Raw genomic sequence first — 20,896 nt, forward strand, 5'->3', positions numbered from 1 at the left:
TGGTTATGGATATGAATTGGATGGAAAGAAAATCTCCGCCTGTGTCGATTGAGAACCGTACCATTGTTGGCAGTGTTGATCAAGTTTGAACAGTACTAATCACATGCCAGAAGTAAGAGGTAGTCGAAACCGGTAAGCTGTGTACCGCTTTACAACGATACTTTTGAATTCCGACCTGCTACACTGGGCGTGGGAGTTGGCGGGTGTTGGATACTATGCCACCTTCGGGTTCTCTGGGAGTTCGCCGTGAGGGGCCTATCACCTGGGTTTTAGCAGGCGTGGTTCATATGTCGTGGTAATGATGGAAATAGTTGACACGCGTGGCCCGACGGGGCTTACATGTGTCGTGTTGGTTAGGTCCACCTTACAAGGTTAAATCGGATCGATTCGCCATCTCTCTCGATTAAGAGAACCTTGGTCACTTTGTCACATTGTAGTAAGGATGGAAATGAGAATGGAATGAAGACGTTTGATTTTGTTACCAGAGGATTTCTCTGATCTACCATGTGTGCTCTAGAAATTCAGGCAAACCTTGCTGGTACGGTTTATACTAAACCTGAGCTAAAATTTGAAAGTAAGGATCCATTGTTAGTAGCCTTTTCAGTAAAATAAACTCCAGAGCCAAAAAGCTTTGCATGTCTAGATAGTGGGCTAAGTATACCCATAGTCGGGTAAGTCTTGCTGAGTATTAGTATACTCAGGGTTTGTTGTTATTCTGATTTCAGATATTTGTTGCTGGTTGGAGCTAACCAGGATTCACATTGGTGGCCTCGATGTGACATCCTCACGTCTTCGTAGAATCGTGGTTTTTAAATCAAACTTCTATTTAATTTCCGCTGCATTTTGAACTCTGATAATTTACGTAAACTTGTTTGTAAAACTCCGCATTGTAAATTAAATTTGAGAACTTTTGTCTGCTTGTAATCATCTGTGCTTGTCTTCGTGCGAGACTTCTAGTGTTTTTCGATCCTTAACCCGACAGACGACTCGATTACACCGTTTTAAGTGCGTGGTAACTTAATTAACCATTAAGATGACATGTAGCGCACTTAATCCGGTTTAATTTAGGCGGTTCTGTTACATGTAGGCACTTGATTGTTTGGCTGTCATTACATTTGTTGGTGCAACTGATCTGGCTGAAACAGAGTTATCTTTGAAAGCCATGTGGGATGTGATTCATCCAAAGTCTGGTTCAAATGTAAGCTTCTTCATTTACTTGTTATCATGTTTCACAAACTAATGTTGGAAGCAGCTGCATCCAGTTTTCAAGGATGATTGAATGTGTCTGGAATTTCTGCAGGTGGGAACTGTCAGCAAACCTAAGTCTCCAGTGTTAGCTGCTGCTATATCTGCTGTGATTGTTGTCATCTTCTAGTTTTCATTCTTTACATTTGTCTTCAGCAAATCCTAGCATTTAATTGCAGCTGTTAAAATAATTGAACATGCATAGATACACAGTATAGTATGCCAAGTTGTAGCATTTTTTATTTTTCATTTGAACTTCTGAAACTTGGGTGGAATTAAATTTGATTGAATGGCAACTTTGGTTATTTTTTATTTTTCATTTGAACTTCTGAAACTTGGGTGGAATTAAATTTGATTGAATGGCAACTTTGGTTTTTCAGGGTCTTCTAGGAGATGCTAGAGGAAGACATGGCAGTTGGTGCACACACTACACAACCAACTCAAGTGCCCATGGATGCCCTGCTATTTTGGATCTCTTAAGGATGAGACATTTTATAAACAAATGTAGTAGTGGTTATGCAAGAGCCAAATATGTGACATGTGCCAACCGAACTTAATTTATGGTTGTGTGAACACTTAGTCTTTTTGGCTGCTCTGCAGAGTTGATGTGTTGGCTGCTATATATGTACTGTTGAAGTGGTGTTATTAGTACAAGTTCAAACTATTATGACTTCAATGAATATATTTTGAGCTATATATATTGTCTAGTGATCAATGTGGGCTATATATGTGTTTCTATTTAGTGAAATCAATTTTATCAAATGCTCAATGTGATCTTATTTGGTTTTGGTTAATGTTAACTTAATTATTGTCTGCTATAATTAGTGTGAGCATAATTATTGCTAGATTTTGTAAGATTGTCTGACTGCTTAGCGTCTGATTGTTTGTCGCTAAAAACAAATATAGAGTCCAATTGTCGGTCGCGATAAGTTTTAACCGACAATTAGTTGGTATATATATGTCTGTCGGTATTTCTCACTTTAGCATCGAACAGTCGGTCGGTATAGGGTTGTCAGTCAGTATAAGGTTATAGTGACACCACTTTCAACGACCTAAGACGTCAGTCGGTATAAGTCTATAGCGACTGATCGTTAGATGTTGATTCAGTATTTGCCGATCAAACTGTAGTCGGCATTTGGGGGTTGTGGTGTAGTGAATCCTTGGTAATGAAAAGGCCATAGTGAATGTTGGGCCATTTTTATTGATGGGCCATCATCTATTCTCAGAGCTCCGATGGATGGACGGACAATGGTTTCTTTATGAGTTAAATACACCAGCGGCCCTCGAACTTGTCATGAGGTGTCACTTAGGTCCACGAACTCACAAAATCGAAATTTGGCACCCTGAACTTGTTAAGTTGTGCCACTTAGGTCCATAAATCTTCAAGGGGCATGAATATATGCAAAAAAAAAGCCCTTAAATTTTATCATCTTCTGTATCTACGTCCTCCTCGTCTCTTTCACCTCTCTCTCTCACCGCCGGCATCATCGGGAGGAGGAGCGCGCGGGGGCTCTGGGCACTGCCGCTCATTGCGCTGGCGGCGGCGGCGGCCAGGGGCTTTGAGCGCAGCCTACTCCTGCCCGCCGCGTCCTCGGCCGCCAGGAGTCGGTGCAGCTGCGCCCGGGAAGAAAGAGGGAGCTGCCTGACCCCGGTGCATATCATGGCGCGGTCCAGCCCGAGCAGCTTCGGCGAGCTGCTGGAACGGGAGCTGAACACGCGGCTGCAGCTGAGCCCCGACTCGCCGTCCGTGGTCTCGTCGCTGTCGCCGCAGTCGTCCCCGGCGGCAGCGGCGAAGCTGGGGAGGTTCCTGCAGGCGGTGCGGGCGCTGTCGCCGAAGATCATGGTGGTGGCGGAGCCCGAGGCGAACCACAACGCGGTGGCATTTCTGAAGCGGTTCGAGGAGGCGCTCAACTACTACGCGTCGTTGTTCGACTGCCTGGAGCGCGCGGCGGCGGCGCAGCGGGCGCGGGTGGAATGGCTGGTGCTGGGGGAGGAGGTCCGCAGGGTGGTGGCGCGGGAGGGTGCGGAGCGGAAGGAGCGACACGAGCGGCTGGCGCAGTGGGCGCGGCGGATGGAGGCCGCCGGGATGGAGCGGGTCGGGATGAGCTTCGCCGGCATGATGGAGGCGAGGAAGCTGCTGCAGAGCCTCGGGTGGGGCCGCAGCTCCGCCGGCCGCGGCCACTTGCAGGTCCACCCGGCCACGACCATCCAACACCGCCGCCGCGCGCAGCCCCGTAGGCCGCAGTCGCGGTCGAGCCCCCCCCCCCCCCCCCCCCGCCACCTGCAGCTCCGACAGCCGCGGCGCACGCGGCTGGGCCGCCTGAATCCGCGCTTCCAAGTCGACGGGCTGTAGAACCTCACTCAGCGCCGCCGCCCTAGGAGGAGGATGGAGGAGGGAGGACCACAGGACGGCAGATCCGGCGGCGGCGGCGGTCCTCCCCCACAGCGGAGCTTGGCCGCCGGCGTCATGGAGCCGCCATGGCCTCCGCCGCCATGTTCACGAGCAGGAAGGGGCGGATCTCGGAGCTCGGAGCAGGGGGCAGAGCTCAAGCAGGGGCGGCGCCGAGCAGGGGCCCGGCCGGAGGGTCTGGCATGGCCGGAGGAGGAACAGCTCCCGCACGCTCAGCTCCTGGCCGGGGAGGGAGGGAGGAGGGGTGTGCCGGGACAGAGGAGGATAGCCGCGCGTGAGAGGAGGAGGGGCGCGCCGGCATAGGGAGGAGTGGCATGCAGGTCGGTGGCTCACTGGAGGCGGGCGCGCGACATGGAAGCCGGTGGCTCGCGGCCGTGAACACTACAAGAAATGTGGTGATCTATGACGAAAATTTTATGACATTTTAATAGAGCGTCACAATTGCACACAATCTATGACGAATTTGAAGGTATGGACCCTAGGCCCAGAACTTTGTGACGTTTTATTGAATTCGTCATAATTGAGCCCACAAAATATGACGTTTTATTAAATTCGTCATAATTGAGTCCACAAAACATGACGTTTTAACATTAATGTCATAAAAATAGTCATAGTTAATATAAGCCCACGAATCAGCATAAGATACCGAGTTCACGTATGCATCCAAGTTGCTACATAATGTTTTGTACAAGCCTAAATTCAATTTTTTTTAGTTTTTTAAATTTCTATAGCATAAGAAAATCGCTCATTATTTTTGTTCCGAAGAAAGATTTCTGGGCTACTCAACATTTTCTTGGACTGTAGTAAAAAAATTGGGAAAAAAAACAAGGGCCGAGCTTGTTTTTGCCCTTCGGGCCTTCTTTCTCCTCCTGTTGTCTTGCGCCAAGCCCAATTGAAGCTAAGGCTGCAGCAGGAGGACCAGCGGAGTGGGATCAAAAAAGGCGCGATTAAAGGGATGGTGGCAGAGAGGAGAATCGAACCCAGTCTTGACAGTAGGAATCTAGCGCCCTACCACCACGCTACGCCTTCAATTGTGCTGGGGTTTGGTATTAGCATATATATTTATTAACTTTCTCAACCTTTGGGGTTTGGTATTAGCATATATATTTATTAACTTTCTCAACCTTTATTTCGAAAGCAAAACAAAGACACACAGAAGTAGTATTGGGGCTTCGAACCCAGACCTTGGCAAGGAGATTCAACCGCCTTACCACTGGGCTGCGCCTTCATTTGTGTCGTTCTTGGGTGACGATATTCATTACATCCTTGTAACAAGGTTCTACAATGCAGAACAGATTTGCAGTCCATCTTTTTCTTTTTAATCTAGAATTAAATTTTATAATAGGTATTACTCCCTCATAAGAACTTCAAATTTGATGGTTCTTTTTTCTAAATTATTCTAAAATCATGATATTTTTTTTAGTAGTGTTTATTTGTATGTTAATTGCTACGTCTTGATTTTTTCTGTATGACATGTTTTCTTCCAACTTAATAGTGAATAGAAAAAATATGTTTTTGATTAATAATTGCTAATACAACTTGATATTTTCAATGTTATGGTCAACATAAGGTGGTGTCCAAAATTGAGCTGCATACAAATTCGATCATGTTATGAGGTGTTCAAATCTCAAAGTTTGACTTCAATTACAAGAAACTATGTGAGATATGTACCATTTTATAAACAATGTATTGTCTCACTTTATGGAAATCATTTAAGTTTTTTATGGTAAGATTATGGACCAAAACTATGTCGCCATGTCAATTTGCAGAATTTTTTGACCAAATTTATATATTATTATAATTATTATGTGGTAATTTGGAGATAGAAGTTTGAGTTGTCCCTAGATGACAATTAAATTTTCCATCCATCTTCAAGACATCGGTTAGAATGGAACATATGAGCCTAAATATAATTTTTGTGCAATTTTTCCAAATTTATTGGAGGTACACATAGTTCAACTTGGAATTGCATTTATTGGGCACGTATAAAATCATTTAAATGATAGAAAATACCAAATATGTCCAAAAATTCTTGAAACTCCTACATTACAACCTAGAAGTATTGGTATATTTAAAAAATAATATATTGGTGCATTTAAGATAATTTCTTTTACAAGTTACATCTCAATAATATAGTTTTGTGATAATAAAAGAAATATAATATCATTGCCCATCTCGGCCCACTTGGAGAAAAGAGCCCAAATAAACTTTGAGGCCCAAACTCCTCGCTACCCAACCGATCGATCCTGGTCGTTTAATATTGATCCAATGGTTGACCTCAAGGCTGCACGAGATAAATACAGGGTACACGAAACCCTAGCTGCAATTCGACCCCTCCCCTTCTCCGAATCCCCCTGCCTCCTTCCCCAGGTGCTCCCTCAGATCCGCCGCCGTGGTCACTCACGCCACGGGAAAGGAACGGGCACGGGCGGTGGTACGGTCACTCGCGCTCCTTCTTGCAGCCATCGGGGGATCCCCGCACCTGACGGGCGTGTCGCTCACCTTGCAGTGTGATGGCCGCGGAGGAGGATAGCCTCGCGAAGCGCCGTGGAGGAGGAGAAGAAAGGCGAGGTGGAGGCCATGGGAGCTGGCTGACGCCAGATCCGGTCGCGGCGGTCCTAGGTATGGCCGCCACGGACCGGATCTGGCATGTCTCAGATGCGCGCGCTTCCTAGATCCGGTCAGCTTTGGCTCTCTCTCTCTCTCTCCCCCCATGTGCAGGAGGGAGGCGCACATGAGACATGCCGGACGTGCGCTTAGCTGCCAGCAGCGGCGATGACAGCGAGGCGGGGATGTCGCAGAGGTCGCGCTCGCGCTTGGCCCCGGCGTGAGGCGACTCCGCGTCCGCCGCCGCCGCCTGCGACTCCTCGGGGACTCCGCCCGCGACGAATCCGAGCTGCAGTACCCGTTCTCCGCCGACGACATGGGTAGATCCCTGGCTCGCTCGCTCACTCGCCGCCGCCTCCTCGGTGTCCACGCCCGCCCGGCCGGAGCAGCGCACGGAGCCCCGCCTCGCCTCGCCTCCCCCCAACGCCCGCGGCTCCGGATGGCTCCTCGTCTAATGGGCATTGAGCAGGCATCCGGGAGGGTGTTGTTCGTGGTGCTGCGAGGCCTCCCTTGGAGGCGTGCAGGCCAACCTCGTTGAGATCCCGAGTGAGGGCGAGCACGACATGCGGGTCTCCCTCCTAGGCCTCCCATCGCTATCCGTCGCCAAGGTGCCGTCATTTCTGCAACATCTAAAATTTTTACATGGTTGAGCTGCTGCAATTTTGTTTTGTAGTCTGAATTACATTGTTTAGTTTGCTTTATCTTTGCATATGAACTGGGCCAGCAAACAGAGTACTGCAATGTTTCCCTAATGTCAACCTAATCCATCCACTTCTTGTTCTGTAAATTGCCATCTCGTGAAACTCTGCGGGATTTGTTGTAACTACTCATCTTAACATGGTTCAGTTAATCCAAACCTCAATTGGTAGATTGCCTTAGTTGTCATATCTCGGATTGAGTAACAGGACCGTGAATTCTATATAATAGACATTGATCAGTGAGATAGCAGGCACATTTAATAATTTTCTAATCTTCAGATGCATCTATGCATGAAACAATTTTTACATGGAAAGGCAGTTACCATCAGCCTTCATCATTCACTGTACTTGTATGGTTAAAACCTAAATGCTCGGCAATGTGCAGATGTACTTATTGCTCACAGGCTTGATGAATCTTTCTCCTCACCTGCATGTTTTGCTTAAAAAAATGCTTGCACAGAACACTTGACATTCATGAATGTTGGATCTTTAAAAGATGGCATTGTACCTTTGCAGTTGATGCAAGATGAAGGGTTGTGTGCCATAGAGGGATTTCCAGGAGTTTTAGTTTTTCAGGTTTAAATAGTTTCACCTAATTTGCAATTTATTTACATAAGAGATCACTTGTTGGTATTATTATTTCAGGGCAACTTGCTTAGGGATGCAGCTTCAGTTAGTTCAGGTATTTGCTCCTCACCATGGATGAGCCATAAAGCCCACTCCCACTGAAAGAAGAAAGTGTAGCTTTTCAATGTTAGTTAAATCTAAAGTTCCTATCATAATTATCAGCTAGGGTCACGGCTAGTGCAATCATTGAAGAGCAATTTCCTTATTTAATAATGGTAGTAATAATATTGTTCCGTCATCATTCATACTCCTGATATCCTGTTGTCAAATTGAATACAAGAACTATTTTCATGAAGGAACTTTCTTTTTGTTTGGTATGTTTAATTTTCTTTTATTCTGTTGTGACCATGTTTTGATCATTAGACTGTTCTGGCTTTATTTATACATTTATATTAAAATCATTATCATGCACACCCCTTTGTTTGAACTAATGTTGATCTGGTCGCACACTTTCTTTATTCAGAATTCAGTGTTTTTACCATTCTAATTCATGCTTTTCTTTGTGATTTCAGCTATATGAACATGCTGAGGGGACATGTATACTGAGTGCCATCAAGTTCAGAACCAAACTTTGATGCTGCTGGTTCATTCTCTTGATGAAACCTATCTTTTGTTGTTTCTGTTCCATTTTGTTGTCTTGAGCCTGTAACTAGTTCTGATACATGGAAAAAATTGTATGTGATCCATTATTTTGGTGTCATGCTGGATGCAAACATTATTGATATGAGGTTATAATTGGGGCTGTAATTGCTTATCGTGACTTCTAGGCTAGAAATTTTGTTTTGGTTAATGGGTTGTGTATAAAGCCGAATTTGGTTAGCTAATAATAAATGTTGGGCTGAAATCAGGCCTACTTTGAATTAGGCCCATCCACTTATGGGTTGTACTGCTGATGTCACTCGCCACGTCACCTGCCATGTCGATTGCCACATCACCTATTATGTCAGCACCACTTCTCACATCATTGCCATGTCAGCTGTCATGTTATTGACCACGTCAATTGACACGTCATCATTGCTATCCATGTCATTGCCAAATCAACAGCCACGTCATCCTCCATGTCATCAACGAGTGACATGGCAATTGAATCTGTGATGAAAATTATATTGTTTGTGACGTTAATTTTCGTCATAGAAAACGGGCTTGGGTTGGGCTTCGGGGGCCCGGGGATATTCCATGACGGTTTTAAAACGTCATGGATTAAGCAATCTATGACGAAAATTTAAGAAACGTCACGAGGTGTGATCTGTGACGCTCAATACATGACGTTATTTGAGATCGTCATAGATACTGTTTTATGACGGTTTTTCAGTGATCTATGACGAAATTCAATTGTCATGGATCAACAGATTTTTTGTAGTGGAAGCAGCCCTGCCTCCTCTCTCTATCTATCCCTCAAGGATGTGAAGGTAGAAGATAATAAAATTCAAGGACTTTTTTGCATATATTCATGCCACATGGTGCCATCTCAAAAGGTATGGACCTAAGTGACACAACTTAACAAGTTCTGGGTGCCATATTTCGATTTTGCGAGTTCGTGGACCTAAGTGACATCTCATGACAAGTTCGAGGGCCGCTGGTGTATTTAACTCTTTCTTTATTATATAATAACTTTAATTACATATTAAAAACATGAATCAGGCTAACATACGGCCAGCAGTAAGCTAGCCCCGTCGTACGGCCGTTCCTTTTAGGGGAAGTCAATAATAGCAATTTCCTATTGTGGCAATCTTTCCGCTTTGAAAAAGATCGTAGTTTCAATACCGAGTGTCCAAATCAAAATCCGATTACACAGTTGCACTCGTTTAAACAAATGCTTCGAAACAAGATCCCACACCACTATGTTTCAAAGATATATTTTTTCGTGTGCGAAAATACTTTTTAGTGTATTCTAATTTGCTTATGATCTTTGCAAAAGTTGCTCATCATTTTATAAAATATTGCATGACTTGTCTACATTTAGTTAAGTGGATATTGATGTTATTATTTAGAAGATAATTGGATGATGTGATTAGAGGATGATGGCAAATAATTGTGTTGGGGTAGGTGGATATTTATTGCATGATCAGTAATAGGTAACTTTAGCAAGTCAATTGAGCATTTTTACAAATTTGTGTTGATATTTTTCTAATCTATGTAAGCAATTTATGTGTATTTAAAAAATATTGTTGAAACATATGCAAGTGATTTCTTGTTTTGAAGGTCTTTTCAAAAGAAATACAGTTGTGCAATTAAAATTTGACATTGATGAACGGTTCGAAAACTACAGCTTTTTAGAGAGAGAGCAATAGAATAAATGCTTCTCCATGAACTGCTCCCTACATATGCATGCGGCCATGCAGTCAAGTTATCAATAAGGTCAACCAGACCCGTTACATTTTGAAGTGCTGTGATGACAACACATGCAGACCGGTGATCCTAGGAATTACGAGAGAAAATAGCTGAACTGTGATTGTTCACAGCTTTTGCCTACAGTGTAAGGCAATGTGCAACTTATTCTCTTGTCTGCTAATCTTAATCACCTTAAAAGCACAACTATTTTGGAGACACATAAATTGTGAAAGTAGAGGCCTTAGCCTCCAAAAAGGAGCCTTCCCATTTTGCAACCGAAGGACTGCTTCCCTGCTGTCAGTATGAAATGTAACAAACTCTCATTTGTAGAACTTGCGTGGATGGTTGCAGAATCCAATAAAATACCCGCTAACAAGAGCAGTGTGGTCACCTTATCCCTTAATGGTCAGCCAAGGAAGAAAAATTTTGCAGACAAAAAAAATGCGGCCGGGGTGGGGGGGTGAATGGACCCTACCAGTTTTCATTAAGAGGAAGCAACCCGGCTGCGGAAAAATTTCCCGAACCCTGACCCATGCCCGAGAGGATCAAGCTTTGCGGCGAGCACAGCGAGGGAAATTTTTTTAGCCCCTACCGACCGCACTGCGCGACCGGAAAATCTGCCCCCGAGGGGGGTTCGAACCCCGGTCGGCAAGCAGGGGTGCTACTGAGAGCACCTGACCACTCGGTCAGGCCTCCGTTGGCAAATTTTGCAGACAAAGAAAGGGAGGGATGGATGGTTGTGCGGCATGAGCGGGCGGCGTGCCTAAAACCCGCGCCTGTCGCCAACATGGGGAGAGTATAGAGAGAAATAGCATGCGTTGAGCTGGCATAGTTTCCAGCGACGATCCGCGGAGGGGAGGGCAGGGCTGGGCTGGGGTGGGGTGGTCGACGGAGAGATTGGGGAACCTGGAATAATCCATTCCCAATTCTCCAATCTCTTCCCTCCCTTCCCTTCGTCAATCTCCAGCTCTCATCCAGCAGCAACAGGAGGAGAACGCAGGATCCTGTGTATGCCTCCTCCAAAACGAACAGCAACAAACAGCAAGGGGGCAGAGGGATACGCATGTGTGTTCATGGATCATGGTTCCCCACTTAGCTCCTGATGCGCCAGCCTCGTCACCGCAGATTGATTGATCGATTGATTACTAGCTAGTCCATTCACATTGACAAAGAGCGCCTCCTTCAATTTGATGGGCATTCCGTTGACATCTCAACTCCAACGCCAACAGGTACCATGTACATGTACATCACAACTGCAGGCTCATATGCCAATGTACAATTCTTCGGTTATCATCATTTCTGCAAATGTTAATGCATTTTCCGATCCATTTATGTACGCTACATGTCAATGTTTGTGATGGAAGTTTGCATAGAAGCAGGCTATATTGAGGAAGATTGAAGCACATAATTCTTCTTAATGCACAAATCCAAGCAAGTTCGTGATCCATTCTAGTTTTGGTGTTCCAATAGTATATTGTTCATACAAATCACTACTATTTATTGACACAAATCTGTTGCCATGTTGCTGGATTACCTGACGTGATTGCTATGTTTATGTATATCATTTAATTTCCTTCCCAATAATACACAATCTCTTATTTTAGATATTATTACTTCATATGTTTAAGCATGAAAGATTGCTCCTGTCTTAGGGAAATTGTTAGTGATTCTTCCAAACACTTTTTGTGTCCGTAGCGTGTCACATTATTTATGAACATTATTGAATATATGTTTCGATGGTACTAGTAACTATTGTAGTGTACTGATCCTTTCAATTGCTCCATGAATAACTTCATTGCAGTTGATGCTAGTATGGTTGGAAATAGGACATGGTTTGGAGGGCTCTTCAACAGCTCAGGCAAAAGGCGACAAGTCAGTGCAGAGAAGTTAGTGCTTGATCTGACCCCTCTTCAGGTACAGATTTTCTGCCATCACTAAAATGTGTTTAGGCAAAATACATGCGCCCTTAGAGGATTCTGTATGGTCTCTTCTCTCGTTGTAGGAACTGATATAGAGAGAGTACATGTAATGTTCATATCAAATTTCTTTTCTTCTTGCAACTGAAATAACCTTTTGTTAAATACTCAGGAACAGAGATTGCAAAAATTGAAGGAAAGGCTAAATGTACCTTATGATGAAACTCGGCCGGAACATCAGGTAAGAAACGGCTTCAGAACACATAGGAATAGGGCTGAGTGCATCCCATGATGTAAAGGCTGGAATTGATTTTGTTATCTAAAAGAATGAATATGCTGCAAGACTATTTGTATGGATAGAAAAAGAGACATGAAAAGCTATAGTTTCAGCCCTGCGTGTTAAACTATCATGTAAATTTGCCATGATTTCAGTTCATGCTTGCAATAATCAGCACAATAATATGCTTCAACTTGCAACTAGTTACATTCAGCACAATAATGTGCTTCAATTTGCAACTAAATCCATTCAGCATCATGCATGGTACGCTTCAACTTGCAACAGTATTTTGCTCTTTATTTTAGTATTTATACCTCATTGACTTGAAACAGATGTTGACTTGTGTATTTCGTTATCTTGTGGACTTTGACATTAGGAATCACTTAGGGCTCTTTGGAATGCCTCCTTTCCTGATACAGAGCTAAATAGCTTAGTTTCAGCACAGTGGAAAGATATGGGGTGGCAGGGCGTGAACCCAGCGACTGATTTCAGGTTACTTATAGTTTTTTTTCTGTGTGCCCTATTTTAGATTGTCTAAACTAAGTTTCACACGGTTGGTTTTTAGTTTTACTGGAATAAATTATAATGCTCTTTCTGGAAATAAATTAAATGCTCCTTGTCTCTTTCTTTTTAGAGGTCCACAATCAGCCTCTGGTTTATTCCAGCAAATGGCATGTATTCCCTGACAGATAACAGTATCATCTGACTATGATTTCAGGGGCTGTGGATTTATTTCACTTGAGAACCTTTTGTTTTTCGCAACAACATATCCGGTATGTCTTTTTTCTTTAGTATGTGTAATGATGTATGTGCCAGAAACCAAGGTTATATGATGGAATCTGGATTCGTCGATCTTGTATATAAAATGAAATCCTTAGGAATGAGCAAAGTGTCCACCTTGCCTTGCATATGTATATAGACTGATGCTTGCCGGTTATTTTGATCCAACAATTAAGCAGGCTCCTTTCAAGAGGTTAATGCTGAAGCAGCAAGGAATGCGAGCTGTGTGGGAGTACCCCTTTGCGGTTGCCGGTATAAACATCTCATACATGCTGATTCAGATGCTGGAGCTCAACTCAGGTATTCTTTTTTTTTTTCTTAGGGGCCGGGAATGGCATCTAATCTTTGCATGTGAAACTGTCTAGTAGTTTCTTGGAATTGAGAATTTACATGTATAGACTATGTGCATTGCATCATAACAGATTTGTTTTTGGTCAAAGCACTATTAAAAGTAGTAATCAAAGTACGTATGTACATCTAACCCACCATGTGCCACTGCATTCGTACGAGTCAAACAGCCCCATGATTATGCAGCCACATTGCTGTATAGTATTAGGTTTTGTTCCCTTTCTCAAGATGAGGAATCTTTGGATTTGATTACGACTGTTCGATGATGAGCATTATAATAGTGGGCACATGGATGCAGCTGGTGCTAACTGCTAACCGATGCGCAACCGTCTCGTCCCGTTGCATATATGCGTTGTGCCACCCATGATTGCCTTGCCTGATCATCCATATATACTAGTATGCAGAACAAGCTGGTCTCACCAGAATCATCATGTGGTTTCAAACAGAAAACAAAGGCTGGTTTATTCGTTTCAATTTGTTTGATTGTTCACGTATCATCTCTTTGAAAGCAACAACTGATTGAATGATTGTTGGTTCCATAACTGCTAGTAGCTGTGCTGGTTTGGGTTATATGTTCCTTCAGATATGATACGCGATACCTGAAAGAAAGGAAAAGCTTGTTGACTGCTTTCGATTCTTTTCCTTTGCTTTATTTTTGGGTTTCAGCACGGCCGAAATCTTTGCCAGGGATTAACTTTATCAAAGTGATGACAGGTATGTAACTAGTAGTAGTGCTGTTGTATATTTCTATCGCATCTGGGAGCGACTGATTTTCATGAACTCGACTAAGTGTTTTGTGTTTGGTTACCAAATGGATGGATGGATCTTGCAAATTAATTATTAGAACGCGAGGATGCATTCGACGTGCTCTACTGCATCGCTTTCGAGATGATGGATGCTCAGTGGCTAGCAATGCGAGCGTCGTATATGCAGTTCAAAGTAAGCTGCTGATCCTTCTAGTTTGGATTGATCTTAATTTTGAATTAATTTACATCATGAACTATTGCTAGTTTAAGGATGCTTCAAATTTTGTACTAATTGTTTCCTTGCTGGCCATGGAGTATGTAATGCAAAAAAGGGACAATGAAATACTTGCAGGAGGTGTTGGAGGCCACAAAGCAGCAGCTTGAGAGGGAGCTCTCCCTGGAGGATCTCAACAGCATCCATGACCTCCCAGCTTACAACCTCTTGTGCAAATAGTAGGTAGATTATGATCCCATCCCATCAAGGGGGAAAAAATTAAATTAAAACCACACATGATGATCAGCATCAGCCTGTAAAAGAGAGGAGAATGCACCATCCAACTTGTACTCTCTGTGTCCATCTCTTGTTGATGGAAATACGACACAGTTTTGCCGAGGGGCCTATACTATACCAGGGATACACATACTATGTATATAAACGGTTGCGCGTGTGTATATGGCCGGAATTCATTATACAAGAGCAAATATATATAAACTAGGTAGCTTGTCCTCTTTTTGGATTTTATGAGGTACGCATCAATGCAAATTACTAATTGAGCTTTTTCTGAGGCCAAGTTGTTGGCTTTAATTTTGCATTGTTTGCAGTCATGTGAAGAGAAGGATCCACTTGCTCTTATTTGTTTGCTTTGACTGGATCCGTCCAAGCATATGCTAGCTAGCTAGCGATCCAATGATCGCAGGCCCAGTGCATTCTGTGCTTGGTTGATTGTGTGTATACATGCATAAAGATATTATATCTATTATGTACATCTGGTGCATGTGCTTCTTCTGTTTCTCTTGCTCCAGATCTATCCTGCTGATTATTTCTGTGCTACCAAAAAAGAAATGGCCAGTTAAGAGCTTCTCCAGTGGTGATTCGATGCATGCTGAAAAAAGAGGACACGCGTAGTCGGACTCTCAATGATTCTTCAAACTCCAGTGATACCGACCCATACAGTGGGGTCACCTTGAATAAAAAAATCATTTCATCGTCCCAATCTTTGTATAGTTTGGCAATGGTCGGCGGTCAGCCGTTGAAATTACTGTGCATTTATAGTTTTCTATTGCTCTTGCATCGACCTCTCTTTGGGAGTCGAATTCTGGTACTGTACAAAGATTCGCTGCAGTCCAGTGCTCATGGTTCGAATCTTGCACTGCCAGCACAGCCCAAGATTCGCTTTCCAAAGGCCACTGGAGAAGCCTAAGAGCAGGTATTATGGGTGGCTGGATACTGGCTGGGAGCTGATGTGGACGAGGAAAGAGAATGGCGCGGGCTGTTCGCAAAACGCCGGCTGAGGCCGGCGGAGACGCACAGGGCGTCATGCAATTGGGTGAGCAGCGAGACATCAGCGGGGTCCACCACCCATTCCGCCCGCATCCCAGCCAGTGCTGGCTAAATTTATTAAACTTGCTCTAAAGGATGGAGAAAAGGAGGGGTGTGTCCTTGCATGCATCAGAGATGTATACGTGGCTTTGCTGCACATAGGGATAGGGTCGCTGGACAAGATTTGGCAGAGCAGAGCAGAGCAGACAGATAGCACAAGATAAGTGGGGAGGATGAGAAACCAAGAACACATTGTTCAAAAGACTACCAAAAGCATTTTTCATTGTACGTCTTTGCTAAGGCGCCGTTTAGTTTCTTCCCCAAAAATTTTTGGATGTCACGTCAGCACTTTGACTAAATGTCGGGAGGGCTTTTCGGACACTAATTAAAAAACTAATTTCAGAACTCACTTGGAAACCACGAGACGAATCTTTTGAGGCCTTTGACCGCATCATTAGCACGTGTGGGTTACTGTAGCACTTATGGCTAATCATGCACTAATTAGGCTCAAAAGATTCGTCTCGTCGTGTACATCCAAACTGTGTAATTAGTTTTGTTATTTAATTACATTTAGTGCTTCATACATGTGTTCAAAGGGGAGGTGAAAATTTTTGGGTGAAAATTTTTGGGAACTAAACACCCCCTAACTTAGCTGTAAATGCTTAAACTTTTATAGTAAATAGATTTATTATGAAATGGAGATACGCGCCATGGTGGCAATGGGCTTGACAATGTAGCAGAGCATGGAGACCTCATGACAAGTTTTAAATAAAACTACGTTTTAACTTTTGGTATATACGACACATAAATGTAAGATATGAGTTTAATTTGCAGCAGACCTCCCCTGCAATCACCGCTAGCTCCTTGATTTTTTTTTTATCGTTTGCGGTAGTTGCGATGCATTGGCATACGGACGACGGGTCAAAGCAAGACCTCTCAATCAGTCAATCTCACCTATCTATCTGTTCGTCTGTGCATGGAGATGAGATGAGAAGAGAATCGCCCATGTCCATGCATGTTGACCGTACCTCCATGAATGAATTAAGGCAATCAGCTAGCTGTTAGCGAGAATGATGGAGATGGTTGATCTGCCTCATCACCAGCATGCAGCTGCCTGCCTGACTGTGAAGAATCACACACACACTTGCCACTGCACTGTGTGGAACAGAAGAGCAAAGCATCAGTACTGATGATACTGAATGATCAGGCAGCCAGCACAGCAGCCACAGCAGTGCTCATGTTTCACTTCGAGTGATGAGTACCACTGAACACTCGTGAACAAAACACTAGTAGTATGTGACTTGATTTACCGTCATCATGATAATAATCCATATAAAACTTGGGTAATAACAAATTAACAGCAGCAGCAGCTCTGCTGGCTGACTGCTCTGTTCATCATCAGATCATCTACTAGCCGCCGTCCGCCACACTCCGGCGGCGGCGGGCTCCTCTGCTCCTGTTGCATTCCTCATCTCATCATTTCACAAAAGCAAAAAAAGAAAAAAGATCCAAAATGGCTAAACCAAATCAAAACACCCAAATTTTACAGACACCATCAGAAGCGCGCGTTCTCGAATCCGTGCAGGTCGCTCACCCGGTTCATGGACTTGCGCATGATGGCCACCTTCGCCAGCTGCTCCGCCGCGCGCCACGCCGACGTCGGCGTCAGCGGCTCCCCTGATCCCGACCCTGACCCTGACCCTCGCGGCGTCCCCACGGGCGGCGTCGTCTCCCCGTCTCCCCGCCTCCTCCGGCCGCTCCTCGCATGCTGCAGCTGGTCCTCCTCCTGCTGCTGCTGCCGGTGCTGGCTGCGCCGCCACCGCATGTCGCTGAGCTCCGTGTCCAGGCTCGCCACCAGCTCCTGCTGCTGCTGCTGCGTCGGCGACTGCAGCACCAGCGCCCGCGCCGACGACAGCAGGTGGATCGCCGTGGCCAGGTCCTGTAGCTCCGCCAGCCGCCGCGCCTCCGCCACCGCCCGCGTCGCCACGAACAGGTCGTGAAGCCGCCGCGACGCTGCCTGCTGCTGGCCCAGTGGCGGCAGCAGCAGCGCCTGCTCCGCGCCTCGCACCGCCTCCTGCGACGCCGGGTCGCGGTAGCCGCACCGCACCGACAGCGAGTGCGGGTGGCTGTGCTGCTGCAGCGGCGCGCGCAGCTCCAGCAGCAGCTCCCGCTCCTCCTCCGCGTACATCTCGCCCAGGCGCACGCTGCTCACGGCGCCGCCGCCGCCGCCGGCAAGCACCACGGCCTGCTGCCCGGGGCCGCACGAGTACACCGCCGTGATCTCCCCCATCGGGAACGCCAGCTCCAGGTGCACCTCCTGCATCACCACGCTGACCAGGCCGCCCAGGCACCTGGCGAACGCGTGCTCCACCGGAGGCTCTGCCTTCTCCTCCTCGGCCACCACCAGGGGCGGCGGCGCGTCGCCGATGGGGATCTCCACGTGCGTGAACCGCGTCGCCGGAGCCACGGCCGGCCGCCCAAACTGCTGCTTCCTTGACGCCGAGTAGTAATCTGCCGCCGCCGGCTGCTGCTGCTGCTGGGTGTCGGAGAGCAGCATGACGGTGGCCACCGGGTTGCGGTCACGCCGGTCCTCGAGCACCTTGGTGGCCTTGCGCAGCGCGTCGCCGACGCAGGCACTCTGCTGCTGCTCCTGCCCCTGCGTGCTCGCGGCGGCGGCGCAGACGACGAGGCGGTCCACGATCTGGCGCGCCGCCCGCTGGCCCTGCCTCGTCATCCGGCGCAGCGGCAGCAGGCGCTTGGCGGCGCCGGAGAAGGCGACGATGGAGAGGCGGTCGGCGGGGCCGAGCGAGGCAACCACCAGCCGCATCCCGCGCTTGAGCATCTGCAGCTTCTCCCCCATCATGCCCTGGCTCACGTCCAGCACCGTCACCAAATCGATGGCCGCGCGCCGCGAAGGGGCCGCCGCTGTCGACCGCAGCCCGGGCGCCTTCACCTTCACGGCCACCACGTACTTGCCGTGCCGCCGCCCCGACGACACTAGCGCGGCCTCGGGCGCCACGGTGACCGCGAGCCCCGAGGTCCTGGGCCGCGGGAAGAAGCCCCTGAACTCGGCGCCCTGCTCCTCCTCCTCGTCCTCGTCGGCCTCCGGGATCGGGTTGAAGCCGCCGCCGCTGGCCGCGGCCTTGGGCGCCAGCAGCGGCTCGTCGTCGTCGTAGAGCTTAGGTCCGGCGCCGCCGCCGGATGATGGCGGCGTCTTGCGGCCGTCCGTGCCGGTGCCGCGGTGCTTGTCGTCATGGAAGGAGCAGTGGAGGCGGAGGGAAGCGAGGAAGGGCGCCTGGCGCCAGGGCGAGGCGCAGACGGGGCAGGAGAGGACGCCATTGGCGGAGGAGGAGCGCGCGTGGGCGGCGATGCAGGGGAAGTGGAAGGCGTGGGAGCACTCCGCCGTGAACACTGCCGAGCTGCCGCCGCTCTTGACGCCGCGCGAGCACACGCCGCACCGGGCCTGCACATTTGTAAGTGAAATCATCAGACTGGCTGACACATTTTGCAAGAAAGTAAATTTGGCTTGCTGATTTTAATCTGTTCCCAAACAAAGAAATGAGCAACGTTGGGAATTGGGAGGAGGAAAAAGGTGGACTTTTTGGGCACTAGCGGTAGGATCATTTGGAGCACTCGAATCACAAAATCCCTCTCCTCACGGTCATGTAAAGCTGCTCTGATCTGATTGGATCCATCTTTTTGCGCTCTAGGACAGCTTTTCTTCCTTCCACTTGACACAACAAAAAAGCAGGGGGATTTGCATCCTCCTGCTGCTTCTAAAAGTGCACAATACTAGAGAGCACCAGAATCCATCTCATCCTTGGTGTACTATTTGTTTTGTTGGACAATGGGGGTTGGAGGTGAGATCCAAAATCCAATCCATGCAAGGAAAAGGCTGCTCTTGGTGTTGTTAATCTAGCCAGTGTAGATCACAGAGATGTGAAGGATGGTGGCTGCAAATGCAAATGGAACCAGGGAAAAACAAAAAGCTGCTAGCTGAGCTGCCTGTGTGAGAGACGAACCCATGATATAATAATAATTGCTCAATCATCACAAGGTGGAGAGGAAGAATCTCAAGAGTAAGGAGGATTAGGACAAAACAGGGGAGGGTGGTGGCAATCATTGCAGGTTTCTAGAGAGCCTAGCGTAGCGAGATGGGGATCACCAATCCGCACCGGCCAAGGCAAAAGACAAGCTCATTGCTGCTGCACTAAGTTATTGCCAAGATAGAGTAAGTTCATCTCTTTGCTTGCAGAGCTGAACGCAGAGAGCTGAAGGCAGAGCGGGGAGAAAAAATGGCACCCACTTGCAGCAGCCTTGGATCGATCAAGAGAAGAAGAGCTGACCTTGGACGGGAGGAGCGAGGCCTTGAGCAGCGCGAATCTGGAGGGGGATCTGGGCGACGCCGGCGCCGACAGCGCCTGCAGCAGCGGCATCCGGTGCTTCCTCATGGGCGCCGGCGCAGAGGGCGGCGTCACGGGCGCGGCCTCCGCGGGCTGCTGCAGGGGCTTGGTGCGGCAGCGCAGGGTGGGCGTCGAGGGGGTGCTGCTGCTGCCGCCGGCGCTGCCGCCCCCAGTGGCGGCGCTCTTGACGGCAGAGAAGAATCCGCCGGCGCCGCCGCCGCCTGCGGTGGGCGCGTCCTGAGGCCGGCGCTTCTTGTTCTTGGCGTCGCGGTGGGCGTCGCCGCTGTCGTCCCGCTGGACGGACGTGCACAGCGCCCTCCGCCACCCCGTCCCCATCCTTCCGCTCTCTCTCTCTCTCTCTTCTTGATTGGTCAAGGCAAGAAACCGGAGAAGAGGAGGAAGAAGCAGGGAGGAAGGTGGCGAGCTGCAACTGGCCGCTGCTGCTGCTGGTGGTGCTGGTGCTGGTCTTAATTGCTTGCTGCTGGTGCTAATAATATGCAGGGGAAGGAAGGAGGAGCATCACATGGCAATGGCATGGCAAGGGAATCCCGGGAGCTACTCTCTCTCTCTGCTACTCGGTTTGTTGGGGTGTGCCCTGTGCTCGACTAGTTAAGTACTACTGCGACGACGACGACTCCCTGTGCATCCCCATTTTTTTTTAAATTTTAGTATTCAGAAGAATCCTCAGCTCCTCCTCGAGAGCTCAATGAGAGAGAAGCAATTATTATTATAGAGCAAGTATTGTAAGCAAGCAGGGGCCTACTCGCAGTCGCGTCCCACAAGCAGCTCTCTCTCTCAAGCTTGGCTCTGCCTCGAATCGTATCGCATCGCACCCCAACTCCATCATTTATTACTCGGAAATTCCTGTTTGGATCGTCGATACTCGCTCCCTCCAGCTTCAGTCTTCGAATTCCTCTTCTCTCCGGGTAGTATTGTTATTGGTAACTTAACAGATGACGGACGATCAT

At 47.3% G+C, this 20,896-nt stretch overlaps 1 protein-coding gene and 3 long non-coding RNA genes across 4 annotated transcripts; 3 read left to right on the top strand and 1 right to left on the bottom strand.

Moving 5' to 3' along the window:
- The first annotated feature begins 7,205 nt into the window (after positions 1–7,205).
- On the top strand, positions 7,206–8,334 carry LOC120642842. Its single transcript, XR_005662750.1, has 2 exons — positions 7,206–7,642; positions 8,100–8,334. It is a non-coding gene; the product is annotated as an uncharacterized LOC120642842 (long non-coding RNA).
- Positions 8,335–10,768: 2,434 nt separating this feature from the next.
- Positions 10,769–12,087, top strand: LOC120639523. The gene is made up of 3 exons (XR_005661466.1): positions 10,769–11,147; positions 11,720–11,832; positions 12,007–12,087. It is a non-coding gene; the product is annotated as an uncharacterized LOC120639523 (long non-coding RNA).
- Positions 12,088–12,487: 400 nt separating this feature from the next.
- On the top strand, positions 12,488–13,158 carry LOC120639524. The gene is made up of 3 exons (XR_005661467.1): positions 12,488–12,603; positions 12,830–12,884; positions 13,071–13,158. It is a non-coding gene; the product is annotated as an uncharacterized LOC120639524 (long non-coding RNA).
- A 3,647-nt stretch (positions 13,159–16,805) lies between these two features.
- On the bottom strand, positions 16,806–20,671 carry LOC120639525 (E3 ubiquitin-protein ligase WAV3-like). Its single transcript, XM_039915381.1, has 2 exons — positions 19,872–20,671; positions 16,806–18,988 (listed from the first exon to the last, which is right to left on the bottom strand). Exons 1-2 carry the CDS (start codon positions 20,262–20,264, stop codon positions 17,081–17,083), a joined length of 2,301 nt encoding a protein of 766 aa, XP_039771315.1. The 5' UTR covers positions 20,265–20,671; the 3' UTR covers positions 16,806–17,080.
- Positions 20,672–20,896: the final 225 nt, after the last annotated feature.

This window comes from Panicum virgatum, chromosome 7K (genome assembly GCF_016808335.1).
Source record: "Panicum virgatum strain AP13 chromosome 7K, P.virgatum_v5, whole genome shotgun sequence".
Classification (NCBI taxonomy): Eukaryota; Viridiplantae; Streptophyta; class Magnoliopsida; order Poales; family Poaceae; genus Panicum; species Panicum virgatum.

Bases quoted from the DNA above. Each gene is read 5' to 3' on its own strand.
- LOC120639525 (XM_039915381.1), bottom strand. From the start codon at position 20,264: ATGGGGACGGGGTGGCGGAGGGCGCTGTGCACGTCCGTCCAGCGGGAC. The intron at 18,989-19,871 runs GTCAGCTCTTCT...ACAAATGTGCAG, and splicing joins CCTCGCTCCTCCCGTCCAAG to GCCCGGTGCGGCGTGTGCTC.